Source organism: Clarias gariepinus, chromosome 12, assembly GCF_024256425.1.
Source record: "Clarias gariepinus isolate MV-2021 ecotype Netherlands chromosome 12, CGAR_prim_01v2, whole genome shotgun sequence".
Taxonomy (NCBI): Eukaryota; Metazoa; Chordata; class Actinopteri; order Siluriformes; family Clariidae; genus Clarias; species Clarias gariepinus.
The window spans coordinates 15,422,733-15,442,601 of NC_071111.1; the positions used below are offsets into that span (position 1 = coordinate 15,422,733).

The following is a 19,869-nucleotide window of genomic DNA, read 5'->3' on the forward strand; positions in this document are numbered from 1 at the left end:
TAAGAACTCTTTGTCTTTTTTTTCTGTTTAAAGATCTTTGGTTACTCCCACAGCAGAAGAAAAAAAAAATGTTTTATATATGTATTATGGGTGTATGCACTGCAAAAAAACTTTACATTTAGGCAGACGCTCTTATCCAGAACGACTTACCCTTTTCTCTCATTACACATCTGAGCAGTTGAGGATTAAGGGCCTTGCTCAAGGGCCCAACAGTGGCAACTTGGTGGTTGTGGGGTTTGAACCTGGGATCTTCTGAAACGTAGCCCAATGCCTTAACCACTGAGCTACCCCTGCACCTCCTTTTAAACTTTTATAAGACAACAACAGAAATCTTCCCACTGATGACGTTTCTAATATAGTAAAAACGGCATGCAATACTTTTTAATCATTTAGTGTAAAAAATTACACTAACTTTCTTTTCTTTCTTGAAGTTAAGACGACAAACAATGCAGTTGTCAACAAAAGCACAATCAGACGTTTATATGACGTCCCTGTCGATGATCTGTCACTACTGTAAGGATAACAGTAAAATAGGTGTCACGTTTTTTACTGTTTGCACAGTAGTGCACTTTATGTTATCTTCTTGTCTTTTTGAGTAGTTCTTGTTTAGTTTCGTTGATTTATAATGCTAATCTGTCATTTTAGCTACATAGCTAATTAGGTGTCTTAATTCCTATTTGCACAAGATTAGTATTATCTGGGGACCTCTAGTCATTCGTAATAATTGCGGAGGTTGTCTGTAATCATAATCCTATGCGAATCGGCCATGTCAGATATCTTATAAAGTAAAAACTCCATTGCGAATGACCTACCATATTTCACTGAACACAGAGGTCTTATGACAACATTAGTCCCGAGCGAATCAGTATGCCTGTGATTTGGCCAAGATTTGTCGGGTCGATTCTCAAAATCACACAAGATCCCCAAATAATACTAATCCTGTCCAAATAGGGCTTTAACTAGTTTTGTTCATTTATGTTGTATGTTGCACCATAGTTTCCTTTCACTGTGTACTAAACTGTATGTAATTAAAGTGACAATAAAAGTCTTCTTGACTTCTCTTGATTAAGGGGTTATTTTTTTGTGATTACTGGATCGCGGTACAATGTTCATGAGTGGATATCGCGGTACAATGTTCATGAGTGGATATCGCGGTACAATGTTCATGAGTGGATATCGCGGTACATTGTTCATGTGTGGATATCGCGGTACATTGTTCATGAGTGGATATCGCGGTACAATGTTCATGAGTGGATATCGCGGTACATTGTTCATGTGTGGATATCGCGGTACAATGTTCATGTGTGGATATCGCGGTACAATGTTCATGAGTGGATATCGCGGTACAGTATTTGACCAGTATACCGTTGCAGCCCTGACACGCGCGCGCGCGCGCACACACTCAGAGTCTCATCACTTCCTTTTCTCTGCACTTTTCTTTTACTCATGCTGCACCTGAATCACGCTGAATCACACTGATTAATATGTTAAACGGGGAAGGTTTTAAGCCTATTCACATTCGTGCGATACATGTTTGTACAACAATAAACTCCCATATCAAGCCAACTTTTTTTACCGGAAGTTAGTCAGAATTAACTTTTAACCGTTAACGTTCGAGTGACGCGTTAGCTAAGTTTAAATGTGCTAGCGCTGCTAATAACACCGAGATTAATGTAAAAAATATCATTTGGATTTACGTCAAAAAATACAATACAACACACACACACACACACACACACAGAGCGTTCTGTCTGTGTTTAAAAAGTCCAACCTTTGGATCTGCGAGTTTCCCTGAAGGCTTCTTGAAAAAGGAAGTTCTTGCGGTGAAAAAGTACTCCTCACAATCTTCTTCCAGACTGCTGTAACCACTGCTCATGGTGCTAGTCCACGTCATTTGAAGAGAAACGTCCAATTTTTAATTGTTTGCCACATTAAAAAAATAATAATAAATAAATAATGCGTATAGTTCAGATAAAAAATGACAGTCCGGGCGTAAGGAGGTATAATCCGGAGCACGGCGCTGGAGATGAATTATGTCTCAGTCAAGTTAAACATTAAGTGACAGAGAGAAATATAAACCGTAAACGCAGCGGTCTGTCTGGCATGTGCGCACAAACTACTCAAGACGCTAAACTGTTTATTTAAAGCTGTATAAATATGTGTTAAACCGAGTTTCCGACCGGTTTTATTCCCAGGACTTGTCTAACCAGCTCGTCTGTCTCTGTCCGTGTCCACGCTAACTCTCACACTCACACAGATCACGCCCACCGGCTCCGTCCCTAACCGCCCTCTACTGGACACTCAATGCACTACACAGGGTGTAGGGGCCATTATTCATTCTTTCTTTCATCTTCTATTCCAGGAGATTTAGGGCACGAGGCGGGATACACCCTGAACAGGGTGGTAATTCATCGCAGGGCACACACACACAAACACACACACACACACTATGGGCAATTTGGGAACGGCAATTAACCTAATCCGCATGTCTTTGGACTGGGGGGGAACCAACCATGTACTCCATGCAAACTCCATGCACACAGACCCGAGGCAGGACTCGAACCCTGGCGATACGTGGCCACAGTGCTAACCACAGTGCAAGTCACAGTGCCGCCCTTACACAGGGTGTATGGACCATTATCTCACTCTCTTGTTTTGTAATTATAGAGAGGTGTGTCATCATTAAACTAAGGTTACATCACGTATACTAAGGACATGCTGTATCAAAGAACATTAATTAGATTTTACCTGGTGAGGAATGCCAAACACTGTTCAGCGTGTCAGACAATTTATTTGCACCACCCACAAGTGCACTTTATGTTGTCTTCTTGTGTTTTTCATAGTTCTTAGCTAGTTTTGTTAATTTATGTTGTATGTAGCACCTTGGTCCTGAAGGCATGTTATTTCGTTTCACAGTGTACCGAACTGTATATGGTTAAAATGAGAGTAAAAGGCTGCTAAACATGAGGTTTCAGTTTGTTAGTCTGTAGTTATCAGAGGCTATCTACGTCAAATCGGAACAACCCTCTCTCAGCAGAGGAGGTGGCCTAGGTCCATTTCCGAACTGAACAACACCTGTTTTATGTCACTGAAGGCAGCAGAATGATCGGCCTACTTGAAAACACCAGTGTATTTTGTAGGTTGATCTATAATAATCTTTAACGGTAAACGCCCCATAAATCACTAGTGAGTGGGATATAGCATGCTGGGACCAGTCTTTGTGGAATGGGTAGCACTAATGAATGGACAGACTCAACCAGGTTTATTAGCTTTCTGCCCTTTCTGGTCGGATGAACAAAGTGAGAGCTGACCGCTGGGCGTCTCTGCCTGGCGTGATACGGAGAGGATCTTTCATGAGCAAGTTAGTGCCCCTTCAGCACATGGCAAATTACAAACCATGTTTATCCCTGTGGTTCTCTGGATGATTTTAGGTCTGGTTTGGAATCAGTACCATGAGTTAACCGCTCATTTTTTGGGGTTAGTGGCTGATGGCAGACTTCTCAGGAACATGGTGAGAACCCCTATTTTTATTCATGCTAGGGGAAAGTTGTCACAATGTAAATGAACAATAGTATCTTTTAAGATTAATGGGGGTGGATTGCACTGCAGAAAGTAATTGTCTTTAGACCAAATACTTTATCTTGTACTCATGCTAGTATTTTTTTTTTCTCATTTGGTGCAAAGCTTGAGCATTCATCTAGGAAAGAACAATCTGTCAACACTAGTTAAAAAGGTTCTAAATAACATTCAGGCTTTCTTTTTATGCCTCTGTTCAATAGCCTTTTCTTCACCATTTATCGCTAGTTCATTTACTGTGTTTTCACATTTTTTTGCACATATGCGAGCACTCAAAATAAACGCAGAGCTCTCTGACAAAATCAAGTCAAGACCTCCCTGGGAGAGTCTCAGTTACTTTCACTTCTAATCCGTGTTGCAGTTGATTTAACCTATGCATTGAGCCCTCAGGACATCTGTAGAAAGGGCTTTTGGTCATAGCCACCAATTAAGATACTACTAATTACTCCGTAAAGACATGCTAAAGATGACTCTAGTGTAAGGCTTAAAATTAGTCATGAAGATGTCTGGGGTTTTTTAGGGTTTTAATTGGTCCTGAAGACATCCTGCCATTCGATCTGTGCCCATTGAGAAAGTCACTTAGGATTACTTCACTTTTTGCCATTGTATTTTAGCCCTCTAGGCACGCCATAGACAGATCACATGATATTGCACTGGGATGCTTGAAAAATAAAACAAATATACACATCCATGACCGCTGGTCCATAATTCAAGGCAGTAAATGTTTGAGAGCACCAGTAAAACTATAAAGAGAACAGAACAAGGACTAAGGCCAGAGCTGAAACAGATCAGAAAGAGAATAAAATCATCTGTCAGATGAACTCAAAATGTGAACCCAAAAGAACTGTGTACCTTTGCTCTTGGTCCATTCACAAAAAGATCCATTTGATAAAAGGTCCATTTAAAAGATTCACAATCTGTAAATGCTCAACACCAGTGGCTTCATGTGCAAGACCAAAACATGTGACAAAAATCTTCTAAATGAATAAAAATTGAAAAAGTGTACAAAAGTAATGCTTAAAATATGAATTGTGCAGGGAAAAAACAACAAAAAAACTAAATACCTGTACTTTTACAAAAAACTGCTTGTATTTAGTAAATAAACACTGATATTGCTTTGTGACTGTCTGTCTGTGGTTAGAAGCTCTATACAAATAAATTGAATTGCATATTGGTTTCTTATTGTTTGCCAGTTGATGAGTCAGTGGCTTGTGTCCAAAGGTTAAGTTAGTATTTATGTAGGAAAAGTTCAAAAGAACTGCATGTCATGCACAGTTTATTTTCTAGGTAAGATTGGCAGATTTCTACATTTTTGAATAGACCTGTGTGAGCTGAGGTTTTTCAAATGCATCTAGACAAACCTACTTTAAACACAAAGCATTTGCAATAAACAAAGGTGAAATGTAATGACAAAATTTAAAATAATTTATAAATGAGGAAACGCTATTTCCTTGTTTAATGAGAAGATTAAATTATTAACATCTCACAATGCATGCGTAATTCAACTCTGATTATGCCCCGTACTTTCTAGAATAAGTAATCATTTCTGGGTATTTTTCCGACACCATGTTATAGCACGGATTTCAATAATTCAATTATTAAGTTTAATAATTTATGAGCGTGTAACCGCCCACAAGCATACTAAAGCTGGTTGTTAATACTGTTACTGTTAGCTATGCAGTGAAACTACAGGGTCAAACGCAGGCAACATCTGTAGTGGATAACGACCAAAACTAACCGTACCCCGCAAAAAGCAGCTTTCAGGAGGTTTGTGAAAGGACAGGGCTTTTTAAAACCCAAGAGCATGGATAGGGCCTAAAAATAACCCAGCAAAGAGAACAGCCAAACCCGAAACTGGCCGAGTTTTTACTTTAGTACTTTACTTTACTTTTTTACTTTACTTTTACTTTACTGGCCGAGTTTTAGTTTTAGATTTGTATATCATTAACATTCCATCCATTTTGAGTACGCTATGTGGCATAACATACATTACCCAAAAAAGACATATATAAAATACAAAATAATATAAAATTGACATATTTTAAAATGTGCCCTGTTGATTTATATAAAATATTTTTCAAGTGAAAGAAAAGTAGAAACTTAAACGTCAACAGAGTGTGTATGAAAAGGATGTCTCACTCAGCAGCCAACAATTTCCCAGGCGCTTCACCAGTTCTGCTAAAACAATAGGATCTGGGAAAGTGTGTGTGTGTGTGTCTGTGTGTCTGTGTGTCTGTGTGTGTGTGTGTGTGTGTGTGTGTGTGTGTCTGTGTGTCTGTGTGTCTGTGTGTGTCTCTGTGTGTGTGTCTCTGTGTGTGTGTGTGTGTGTGTGTGTGTGTGTGTGTGTGTGTGTGTGTGTGTGTGTGTGTGTGTGTGTGTGTGTGTGTGTGTGTGTGAGAGAGAGAGAGAGAGAGAGAGAGAGAGAGAGAGAGAGAGAGAGAGAGAGAGAGAGAGAGAGAGAGAGAGAGAGATGAGTGTCCTGTGGCCACTAGCCTTATTGGCTTTGATCCATGGCCTTCATTACACATTACCAACATTCCTTTCCTGAAGAGACAGAATAATGGTATATAACATTTCGGTTACTCAGTGGCTACGTACGTTTTAAAGAATGTGTCATAAAGCCAACTTAAGTTTCTCAGTACACTACAAAAAAAAAAAATGCCCACGGACACAGTGATTTCAGCAAGGACTTTACTCTTCTATGAAATTGAAATTCGAACCCTTTTTGTATAAGAAAAACACGTTGCGCATTTATTAAATGATTTTCCATCCTTTTTTCTCATTTTTGTTATAATCATATTAAGAGCACGTGTCTTCACTTCCACTGATACTAATATTATATATTCCGGACAGGGACAGAGATTTAAGTATAATAGAAAATGGTATGTTCATCAAGTAATCCTTCTCAAATGAGCAGTTAGTTTTCCCCAGAGTTAAACAATAACCATAAGGATTCAGTAATTCAAGAATAAACAATATTCAGGGTTCTGATCCTATTGCTCACCCTAATAAAATCCTATCACCCTAATATCATACTTAATTTTTCCTGAACACAACCATAATGCTTATTGCAACTAAGTGTTCCAAGTCACAATTTCACAGTAGAGTCATACAGTAAATATTAATGATTGTTTATTTTATTAAAGTACTAGGGCCGTTGAAGTCAAACAAGTTGGGATCTTGTGATGAAACTTCTCGTGAATGGAGGTATAAAACCCAAAGGACGTTTACAGATGACATCAAACACAATATGGGGATGAGACACTGAGCTGAAGTAAAACATTTGAATGATGTAACAGCCTGTGAGGATCCTGGTCGAGGTGGTTCAAAACCTACTGCAGTCATTTCTGTAAACATTCAGAGCGTTGAATGTCTGATTCTTGAAAATCGATAGATAACTTGTTACAAACTTGGGGAAGAGACGCATCTGTCTGTGGGAAATGTACACACAATCATTAATTAACACCGATTGCACATTACAGGGACACGCCTGTAATATTACCACACACCCCTGACCTCACTCCATGCCATTTCTACATGTTTGGGCCATTAAAGGAGTTCCTGGGGCTCCTAGCACTAGTGAAACCCTAGGATAAGTGCATTAGTGTAGCACAAGATTATATAGAGAAATTAAGGTATTTTTTACTCTCATAACTACGCAATCAAAAGTCCTGGTTTAACTTGAACATCCCTTATACATAATTATGATTGATAATTAGGTTTAAGCCTGCAAGACAGCAAGAGTCATATAATCATAAGATAAATAGATTAAACCTCTATGTAGACAACAAAAACTGTCAGAAGATTATCTCTGCCGTTCCAGTGAAATCTTCCTGCATGTCACCCTCATTCGTTTTAAAAGCACTCACATATTTATCAGCAAAAGGAAGCAATGACAGTGACCTAGAAAGATACAGACCCCCATCGAAGTTTCTCCAAACATAAAAAAAACATGGTTGGAAATCGCAGTTCCTGTGCACAAACTCTGAAGACTAAATAGACCCAGGCAGCCCCTGAAGACTAAATAGCAGGTAACTGAACCACACAAAAGAAATAATGGCTGGGACACGTTCCATCTTGCCTTTCGCTGGATCCACGGAGGATCAGTAGGCCTTTAAAACTACCTGTCTGTCAGTCTGCGCTCTGTAATCAAAAGCCTGTGTGACGTCCTCAAGGCCACACTGTCTACACATGGAGGAAGCAAAAGTACCTCTGTTTAGATCTTGGTCTTTTGTAAAAAAAAAAAAAAAAATTAAAGGTGAAGTGAGAGATTTCTTTCCAGTGCAGGTGCACTTTAATGTGGTGTCTATAAACACATACTGTAGATTTATTTGAATTGTACAGATTAAGCACAACGCTTAGCCTTGACTCGACTTGACTTTGCATGGAAGGGAACAATGCCGATTTAGGAAATTTAATATTATGGAACCCATTACGGAATATTATTTTGTAAAATGAGAGACGCATCAACAATTGGGACACCATTTCAAGGATTACCCCTGTTTGACCCCAAAAAAATGTTCTCTACAGGCTTAACACGGCACATAAACGGAGGGGGAAGGGGAGATGCACTGAAGGGGAAATGCAGGTTTTTTTTTTTTTTTTTGCAAGCAAACAACCAAAAAACATGAAAAAACAACTTTATCATTGAAATGTGAACATAAAGCAAAACAGACTATGAGCAAGTTTGTGGTACACACGTGACACCACTTATAACAATAACAACAGACGCTTGATAACCTGAGGCTAAAAAAACAACTAGAACTAACATAGTGATGCTAATCAAGGTGGAATAAGTCACAGGTGATAGTGATTGTAACACGTTGAGAATGATGGGTATAGTCTCGCTACCATGAGTATTAAATTGTGCACAAATATGCAGACCACGAATAATAGTAATAATAATGATAATAATTATTATTTTTATTACTATTATTATTATTATTATTATTATTATTATTATATTGACAAGAAGTATATTTTTTAATCCAACAAATAATAAAAAAAAGCAGAACAATCTAAATAAATTATTACAATCTTAAGTAATATAAATTAATACTATATATTTATTTTTAATAAAAAATAATTTTACTCTCTACAATATTTTCAGTTCGAAGTTTTCTGAATTTTGGTTTTGGCTATAATACACCACTAAACATTTTCCCAACATCAAGAAAAATTTGTCTGTTAATTTGCTTTATGATACTGTACCTTCGTACCTACTTTATTTTTTGAAAGTATGCATTTTAAATACTGCACAACTGAATTGTACCACTTTACAATCATTTTAATGAAAACCTGCTGACAGCAGGGTGCACAGCGCGAAACAAGCAAAACAGCCCTGTGGTTTATGGCATAAATAACTACAAAAACCACAGACTGTAAAGAGGGAGGTCTGTGGTTCCCACTTTTGGGAAATGTTTTATTGATGACTGAGGTTACTTTCCTTAAGCATTAAAGGGAGAAGGTAAATGAAAGGCGAGCGATCTTAAATTCCACTCCTTAGCATTTTTAAGTTAACGGTATTGGTATTACAAAATAAAACTGTACAGCATAACATGCCTACAACTAAAACCTACTGCTGAGTTTTCTCTTTTTTCTAGCTGAAACAGCTGAGCCTAATTCAGAGTGTGGTCAAAGCTGGAAGCAATTACCGATGCTCCGTTCTTCACACGGTGCAACTCATGTTAAATTTCCATGGAAAAGCAGTTTATTACTGTTTGATCTATGTGTAGCTACAGCAACACTCATCTGTCTGCCTGTCAGGACTCCACGGATTCAGTCATTCACTTTCTCTGTTTGGTCAAGGACTGTCAAAGTACCGCTGTGTGTTCCTTCAACTTTGTGTTCATGCAAAATCAATATGTGGTGCTAAAACAGAAAAAAAAAAACCTGTGCTGGTGAAGGGCACTGTGTGTGTGAAAGTAGGAAGTGTGTACAGCATGACGCATCACTGTGAATCATCCTGACCAGAAGACAAAAGGGAGGAGTTCATCCAGAGGATGGACAGACATTTCAAGATCTCAAAATGAAACCGTCCTGCTTATGCTTTTAAAGAAGTAAGTGCTGGAAATATCAAGTGGCCTCTGAGTGAGTTATGGATGAGCCCATCAGCCTGCATGACACAAAAGGATGAACTCATCTAAGGAAGTGGAAAATAAAAAATGAGTGATCAGGATTCCTTGTCGAAATATGTGACTATGTGCTAACTTTCTCGAAATTGAACAAGCTGAAAAACACACAGTATAATAATACATAATAAAGTGCATTATCAGCAGAAACATTGTTTTGGTTAAAACCTGTTTATTTTTTTTTTGGATTGGACAGGTTTTAAGGAAATCTAGTAACTCCAGCAACTTTTCAACAGCTTTTCCTGCATAACAACGCACATTTACAAAACTAGACCCAGGCTACGACCTCGTCCATATGACCAAATCACAGCCATGCTGATAATCAGTACAACAGCACTCCCTCTCATGTGACATTGCTTAATCTTCCCAATCTACATTTCAAAGCTGTGCCTAGCCAAAGGGGACTTGGCTTATCAGGAATCATTATTAAGTTTCTTTATCAGAGTACTATGGTTTTACACAACCATCCTAAAAGATGCAAGAATGGACCTGCTTGGTTAAGATCCCAGTGGGAACACAGCAATATCACAAATAATGTTTTACTCTATATCTCTCAATATTGGAAGAAATCCCTGATAAAATATACACTCACAACTGCTTTACACATTATCAGTCTTGTCTGGGGTTATTAATGATGGAGACAAGCTGCGGATGTTTTACTGACAAACTCCAGATCTAATAATGACCAAAGCCTAACAGAATCAGTCTAATCAAATTAGTCTGACTCACATGAAACGAGTTACCAAAAGCAGAATAAAAAAAAAAAAAACACACATGCGCATATAAAATAAACTGACTTACAATAAACACAAACACAGGCTAAAATATGAGGGGCGTTTAAGTCAGATCAGGACTTCTTGTGATCGAAGGAGTAAAATTGTTTGACATTTACAGAAGACTTCAGGCATAGTATGATATGATAAGACTTTTAAATAAAATATATAAATGGTGTAAACGTTTTAAAGAAGGTCGATCTGTACGAGGTGGCTCCAAGCTCACTGCACTCATAACCGTGAACATTCAGCGATTGGAACATCTGATCCTTGACAAACAAAGGATAACCTGTTTCCAACTTATGGAGGAGAGGCATCTGTCCGTGGGAACTGTACACATAATCAGTCACCAACTTGTCTACGAGTTCTTGCCACATTCCCTGCACAGTCCTGACCTACAGTAACTCCAAGCCATTTCCACATCTTTGGGCCATTAAAGGAGTTCCTGTAAAGTCAGGGATATGGAGTAAAATTTCTACCTTGATGGTATCCAAGCACTAGTGAGACACTGGGATAAGTGCATCAGTGTAGCAGGAGATTATATTGAGAAATTAAGACAGTTTTTACTCTTATAATTGGGATGTTACTCTGCACAATCAAAAGTTCCAGTTTGACTTGTATGGTCCGTGTTTATGCATGCTCAAACACACATACACACACACACAGTTAATTCCTCAATAAACTGCCTAACCACTAACAAATGCGAACTATAATATTCCTGTACACAAGTATAGTTTGTAAACAAGCTTTTGATAGCATGAAGTGACTCAAGAGACATTATGCAGATCCACATTAAAAGTATTTACAGACCAGTGAAACAGTGTTTGATTCAAATTTGTCCTACAAATAATGTAAATTCTGCATTTAATTCATCTGACAAAACTGTAAAATTTAATGTAACAGTTGATAAGAGTACTGAATTCTGTGGGGCGGCACGGTGGTCTTAGTGGCTAGCTCTGTCCCCCTGCACCTCCATGGTCCGGGTTCGATTCCCGCATCTGTGTTCGTAGAGTTTGCATGCTCTCCCTGTGCTTGGTGGGTTTCCTCCAAGTAATCCTTTTTCCTCTCACAGTCAAAATACATGCAGTTTAGGCTAACTGGCGGTCTCAAATTGCCCGTAGTGTGTGAAATGAGTGTGGGATAGGCCCCAGACCCTATAAACAGGATTAAGCGGTGTAGTGAGTGAACGCTGTGGGACTGACATCAAACGTAACAGACCACCAAAGACACACACACTCGGCTACACAATATGAAAGTGGGTTTGTGACGTCTCTGCTCTCATATGTAACTGTGTGGTTCTAGTGGTCATGTTTATGTTCATAAATGTCATGTTATGGATCATTGTTGCCGGGTTCCACCAACCTGCCAGAAAAATGGTTGAAACAGTGAAATGCTTACCAAGATCAAATCCATATCCTCCTACACGTCGTGTCCTGGGACTTGGTGGAACAATCCTTTCAGATCACCAAACCACAGAAAAGCTCTTAAAGGCCATGTCTGTATGGTAACCCTCTCTAGTTTTTAACTTTAGGCTTGCCTGGATTTTTGACTTCTGGAAAGTTATGTAATGTACTGCACATATAGTACATACGTATGTACAGTACATGCCAACACCCTGATGAGGTATGTTGCTAATGGAATGTATACTCTAGTGGCTCGTGTGTGTTTGTGTGTGTTGTGTGTGTGTTGTGTAGGGGACTCAGCTCTGCATCCTGTGCCTGTTTCCTGGAGGGAAAGTCTCTCTTTTTCCTGCAACTGTCTGTGTTTTTACCCCCTGGATCATTGTTGCACTTCAGTCATTCGGTGAGATTCTCAGAACCATAGTAATCATTGTCAACTTGGTACAGAGTACCAGTACATTATTCGTGATTATCATAATACAGACAAATGAATATATACATGTGAAATAGGGGTGTAACAGTACACATATTTAAATTCATGCAGTACGGTACAGGACATTCAGTCCGGTGCTCAGTGAGATCCAATTAAACACAGTCTACGTTTATTCTGTCAATTTAAAATAAAGGAACAGCCAGTACTTAAACATATAGCAAAATATTACAATATCACTGCAGAGATATAAAATGTATACAAGTTTTAAACATGAATATGTTTATTTGCAATATAATTCAATGTTCCGTCTTAAGCGGTAATTTGCCGGTTTGAATTACGTCATTTCAAACAGCAAGCTGTCAGTGTTTTAGATTTAACAAACGAATATGTCTATATGCTGATTAATCCAAAGCTAATACTTGTACAGTACGTAAGCCAGCAGAGTGGCATAGTGGTTAGCACCGTGGCCTTGCAGTAGTTTGTGTGTGTGTGTGTGTGTGTGTGTGTGTGTGTGTGTGTGTGTTCGCCCGTCCACCCCCCTTGTGCACAATCCACATTCCCATCCCTTGGAGTGCTGCTAGAAGGGCTTTTAGAGAGGATTCCAGGGTGTACCCTGCCTTATGCCCTAAGTCTCCTGGCACAGGTGTCCGCAACTCTGTACACAAAATACATGATGTCTAGAAGATGGATGAATTGGAGTTTTGGGAAAAGTTGGAAAAAAAATAGTAATAGTACTGTAGGATTTTGCTTTGATCATTTTTTTTTTAGAAAAAAAGATATTTAGGTGGGGCGGCACGGTGGTGTAGTGGTTAGCACTGTTCATATGCATTTGCAAAACCCATCAAGCACCATGATAAAACTGGCTCTCATGAAGACCATCACAGGAAACCAAGACTAAAACTTACCTCTGCTGCAGAGGTGAAAGTCATTTAGAGTTACCAGCCTCAGAATTCACCAATTAACAGCATCTCGGATTAGAGCCTTTAGGAAGGCTTTACAGATCACGTAGTAGCAGATACATTAACTGTTCAAAGGAGATTCTTGCATATTTCGAACACTTTTATCATTACTTTACAATGTAGAAAGGAATAGAAATCAGGAACGACCATGGAGTTAGAAAGTGATCCCAAACTTTTGAGCAATAGTGTAGGTGATAGACTGTTAAATGACAAATTCTGAACACCTTCAATGATTCTACTGCCAGACATCCAAACAAGACAAATCATCATCCTGTTGTTATAATGTTCAATTTCATCATACAGATAATGTGCAAATTATATTTCACATATTTCCTCATCCGTACCTAAAATTACTTTACTATACTGCTGCCATTACGGATTGTGGGTTTTCAGGTTGTCCTACGGTTTGGTGAGAGAGAGGATAGATTTACAGGTTTCCATAGTTTTATAAGTTTATGTTTAAAAAAAAGTCGGGACATAAATGTTTTGTTGTTGGGATTCCTTTACAGACTTGCGCCTACATACATAACGGGAAATGGAGCTAAAAATGAAATGAGGCGTGGGAATTCCTGCCTAAATACCAAGTAAAAGGATGATCCTAAGTCTGTTTGTACTGTACACGCTTCTGTATTGCCAGTGGGTCACAGCAAGACATGCTAGACCTCCATGCTTCAGGGCTGAAATATAAAGCCTCTGCCTCTCTAATTGTCCATAATTAGAAGGAGACAGACAGCTGAATCCTCACCCTATCCTGATAGGAATGTCCCAAAGTGGGCACCCCACCCAATGTCAAGCCCAAATTACAAACTAACCTACTGTACTTAGACACTCAAATACTGTGACACAGAACATGCAGCAATGCATCATGGGAAGGTTTATTTGAGAATTATTGAGATTATTATTATTATTTTTTTATGAGTTTTAGTTCACACCATTAAAGAAAGTTACATATTGCAGACCACTTTATTATAAGAACATTACCGAGTCACATATTGGTGACATAGATCGCCAGCAGAGACCGTGGTAAGTATTTTAAGGTTTTTTTAGTATCAATTATAAAGAGAAAGTGGGTATACAATAAATAGATTTAGTGTAAAACACATAATACATTAGCTGACACAATCTCTCTCTCTCTCTCTTACTCTTTCTCTCTCTCACTCTCTCTCTTTCAGAAAGAGAGTGAGACTGTGATATTTTTTACAAACTGGCAGCTGACATTCTCCGGGCCACAATCATTACAAATGAGTATCACATGGGTGTGTATGGCCTGGTTTGTGGTTTTGAGGGCATCTTAAACACTGCAGGCCTTTCATCTAGTTTATACGAGCCAGAAATAGGCCTGATATTTTCTGCTCTGATTGCAATTTCCTGTCCTTGAAAACTAGCCATTGCTTTTTGTAGTTTTATCAGGTGAGACATCAACCAAAGCAAGCAAGTACAGTATGTGTGTGTGTACAGTATGTGTGTGTGTTAACTACATGAAATTACAGATGTTTACCAGTGAGCTGAAGGAGCACAAGGTAGTGAAATAACTACATGCTTGAAACAGATAATAAGTGTTCTGGCCAAGCTTAGGAATGAGGCACGCTTTTTATACACCCGCATAATGTTGTTGTTTTTTTAAATCACAACTTCATCATCCTAACAACAGTGAAATAGTCTTTATGGCTTTCTGTAGCACCAATAAATTATTTCTTCTGGAGCGACACTAGTGTGCAGTAATATAGTATTGTTAACATAATTTAAAATGCTGCAACTGGATTAAAGGAAATATAGAAACACTCTCTATGTGCTGATAAACAGACGTCTGTGAAACTGAGCTTTTATTGAGCTTTGGCTCCCTCTGGTAGACAGTGCTTGTTACAAACCCAATGATAACCACATACCTGTACACTTTATCGCTCTGTATTGTTGTTATTCTGAACTATTTATATGCTTAGTGATCACAAAAGACTGTGATGTTAAAAAGTGGTGAAAGTTGATATGGTTATTATTACATTATTATAAGTGACAGCTGGTCATTATATTAAGTGGGAGGACAATTTCTAATTTACCCTTTCTATTGTTTTCTAATGTTGCCATGCCTCTTCCAAATAACAAGCACAATAAACAGAAAAGCAGTGCGTGCTAGTAGTCAACTTTTTTTTCTCTTCAAACCACATATTTCCTTCTTAATCATGATTAATAATGTGTTATGGCGGTATCAGTCAAAATGGCTTTAATAAATTAGCTCCACTAGACAATAAATCTCAACCCCCCAATGACTGGCTTTAATGATTGAATCTATAGTGCGGACAAGAAACAAATCAGCCCCAGCCCAACCCCCTTTGCTAGCGGTGCAATAGTTTTGATTTCCACACAAAATTCCTAAACAGGTGAAATGAATCAGCTTCAAGCCATTTGTTAACAGTAAATAAGAAAACATACAGTATATGACAAAATGGAATCTTGAGGATCTCTGGAACTGCTTTTACACTGGAAGGCATTTCTGGCATAAAACATTTATGATTTTAAATCGCAGATTGAACTACATAAAATACATACAGACACATAGAGAGAACTTACACTGTGGGAGGCCTGGTTGTTATTGAGATGATCTTGGCTGTGGGTACTCAGTGCAACATCACTAGAAGATCCATTCGGGTGGCAGTCGAGTGTCACATGATCACGACACTGTGTGTGACAGGTATACTTACAACCTGCAGAGATGAAATGAGGACAAAAATACCATAAGATATCATAACATAATACAAAATATCATAACATAACATAAACCTTTTCATATCAAATATATAATTTGAAGGATTACACAACCAAGACAAATGTACGCAACACAATCTTTTAAGTTACAAATACTTGTCACTGGAGTTTATGTTCTTTTAGTTAGAAACCCAGAAGCTGAGGTTCTCAATCTTATGATCAACTATTAAAACTATTAGACAGATCAGGAAAAGTTATAAAATAACTCCTTTATTTTATCAATTACAATATTTTAATTTAATTCTGGTCAGGGTTGCACTGGTACCTGCTGCCATTTGGATGTTTCCGTCAACCTCGCCCTTACGCAAAGAAAATATATTTCTCTATATATTAACTGATCTACTGGTAAATTGAAAAGATTTTATAATGTTAATATCCCTCGTTGCTACACTAACTGATACTAACTAATATTTCACAGCAAAAAAAACATATTCATATTCAAAAATATATTTACAATATACAGACTAATATATTGTATTAGTTGCGGCTTAAATGTATATCTTAATGTATATGATATTTTTTACAATATTCCTATATGTTAATGTGGTTTGAGCAAAATTATAAAAAAAACTTTATAGGCATTAATCAGAGCACACCGACAAAGTAAAAGTGTGTGTATAATTTTTTTAGCAGCATAAAGTTTCAATAATGTTCAAATAGGACAATTATAAGTATGAAAAACAAGGTTTTATCTTCATTGCAATATATATATATATATATATATATATATATATATATATATATATTTATTTATTTATTTATTTATTTATTTTTTTTACAATATTTTGCCTTTTTTTCCCCATAAGGGCAGAATTGTGATCTACATGTAGTGAACCCAGGAGAAAATTAGCTTAAGGACCTAACTGAATCTGAATCAAGAACCTTCCACTATATAAACACTGGCTGTTATAACACAGTTAGAGTCTGCCTCAAACTCCATTACCCACAACACATCACTGCCTACAACAATGGCCATCACGGACTACAATTCCCAACACTGGACTATAAGCATGCTCACACTTAGCCTGGCTCTAAGCTTGCACATGTGGCGTAATCAGTTACTGTATTTAAACAGACTCTGGAGTGTTTATCATCCTGTTTTATGTTTTAGATGCATACACCTACATTGTTTAAAGTAAAGAAACGCTAATCTAAATTTGCAGCTGTCTAAGCTTCTTGAATTTCTGATATTGGCAAAGTATACGAATACTGCCCAGAATAACTAAAGAACGAATGTAACAAGCAAACAAAATTCTAATTAACATGACACATGTATCTTAGCTTTACTGCAAGGATTCCTGTTTAAGTACCAGAAACCTAGAGCATGAACTACAGGTATAACTTTACTACTCATCTTGGCCCATGCTTTTTAAAAGGCAAATTTCTATTTTATATTGGTAAGTAAATACTATATATATATATATATATATATATATATATATATATATATATATATATATATATATACAGTGGTGTGAAAAACTATTTGCCCCCTTCCTGATTTCTTATTCTTTTGCATGTTTGTCACACAAAATGTTTCTGATCATCAAACACATTTAACTATTAGTCAAAGATAACACAAGTAAACACAAAATGCAGTTTTTAAATGATGGTTTTTATTATTTAGGGAGAAAAAAAATCCAAACCTACATGGCCCTGTGTGAAAAAGTAATTGCCCCCTGAACCTAATAACTGGTTGGGCCACCCTTAGCAGCAATAACTGCAATCAAGCGTTTGCGATAACTTGCAACAAGTCTTTTAAAGCGCTCTGGAGGAATTTTGGCCCACTCATCTTTGCAGAATTGTTGTAATTCAGCTTTATTTTAGGGTTTTCTAGCATGAACCACCTTTTTAAGGTCATGCCACAATATCTCAATAGGATTCAGGTCAGGACTTTGACTAGGCCACTCCAAAGTCTTCATTTTGTTTTTCTTCAGCCATTCAGAGGTGGATTTGCTGGTGTGTTTTGGGTCATTGTCCTGCTGCAGCACCCAAGATCGCTTCAGCTTGAGTTGACGAACAGATGGCCGGACATTCTCCTTCAGGATTTTTTGGGAGACAGTAGAATTCATGGTTCCATCTATCACAGCAACCCTTCCAGGTCCTGAAGCAGCAAAACAACCCCAGACCATCACACTACCACCACCATATTTTACTGTTGTTATGATGTCCTTTTTCTGAAATGCTGTGTTCCTTTTACGCCAGATGTAATGGGACACGCACCTTCCAAAAAGTTCAACTTTTGTCTTGTCAGTCCACAAGGTATTTTCCCAAAAGTCTTGGCAATCATTGAGATGTTTTTTAGCAAAATTGAGACAAGCCTTAATGTTCTTTTTGCTTAAAAGTGGTTTGCGCCCTGGAAATCTGCCATGCAGGCCGTTTTTGCCCAGTCTCTTTCTTATGGTGGAGTCGTGAACACTGACCTTAATTGAGGCAAGTGAGGCCTGCAGTTCTTTAGATGTTGTCCTGGGGTCTTTTGTGGCCTCTCGGATGAGTTGTCTCTGCGCTCTTGGGGTAATTTTAGTCGGCCGGCCACTCCTGGGAAGGTTCACCACTCTTCCATGTTTTTGCCATTTGTGGATAATGGCTCTCACTGTGGTTCGCTGGAGTCCCAAAGCTTTAGAAATGGTTTTATAACCTTTACCAGACTAATAAATCTCAATTACTTTTGTTCTCATTTGTTCCTGAATTTCTTTGAAACTTGGCATGCTGTCTAGATTTTGTGGTGCTTTTGGTCTACTTCTCTGTGTCAGGTAGCTCCTATTTAAGTGATTTCTTGATTGAAACAGGTGTGGCAGTAATCAGGCCTGGGGGTGACTACAGAAATTGAACTCAGGTGTAATAAACCACAGTTAAGTTATTTTTTAACAAGGGGGGCAATCACTTTTTCACACAGGGCCATGTAGATTTTGAGTTTTTTTTCTTCCTTAATAACGTAAACCTTCATTTAAAAACTGCATTTTGTGTTCAATTATGTTATCTTTGACTAATAGTTAACGGTTTTTGATGAGCAGAAACATTTAAGTGTGTCAAACATGCAAAAGAACAAGAAATCAGGAAGGGGGCAAATAGTTTTTCACACCACTGTATATATATATATATATATATATATATATATATATATATATACATTAACTAACATAGTTTATAAACTGTTAATCTGTAATTCTTACTTTGTAGACCTACAGCTCAGGTAGTCAAGACAAATAACCCAAAGTGAAAGGGTGACAGTTTGCATAATATGCAAACACTGCAGAAAAAGCAATGCATACTTTCAGGCACTCCTATGTGACAAGCCAAAACAACAACTACAATTCGTACATCACCAGTAAAGAACAAACTTCTCAGGCAAAAGTAAAAAGGTGTAGCATCTATATACTGTACAATTAGTAGTAATAACTACAAGTAGTATCATTTGTCTGATTTGTTTACATTTATCCAGCCATGGAAACCTGACAATAACAAAATGACAATGATTTCAAGCGCTGATCACAAGCCCTTCGCACATTTAATCTCCAGCTCTAAAGAACAAAGTAAGTGAGTTTCCTTCCTGTCTTTTATTCCCACATGCTGGCATTAAGGCATAAAAGTGGCAAAAACTATGCATGCTCCAGAAAGTGCTCTCTAATCCAGCCTGATTTAAGACTGGAAGGCAAGGAGAGGGTGTGGTAAAGGGCATCCTCAGTGCGTGCTGGGAAACGTGATGCCCTGTACACCAGCCCTCTCGTGCGCACTCACAATCATTGCACAACACACAGCAACGTAAAGAGAAGCAGAAATCAGTCATGACATGTCAGTCACCCCGTTATCATGACCTACCTGACGATTTGCGCCTGT

The 19,869-nt window shown here is 37.9% G+C and overlaps 1 protein-coding gene across 2 annotated transcripts in view; it reads right to left on the reverse strand.

Moving 5' to 3' along the window:
• rassf3 (Ras association domain family member 3) overlaps positions 1 to 19,869 on the reverse strand; it is a 52,230-nt gene that overhangs the window by 20,697 nt on the left and 11,664 nt on the right. The window contains exon 2 of one of the 2 annotated variants that reach the window (XM_053508943.1): positions 15,838 to 15,971. In XM_053508943.1, coding sequence (XP_053364918.1) covers positions 15,838 to 15,971 — 134 coding nt within the window. Of the gene's footprint in view, positions 1 to 1,771; positions 2,230 to 15,837; positions 15,972 to 19,869 lie in introns of those variants that run through there. The other variant, XM_053508944.1, reaches the window with a different exon arrangement.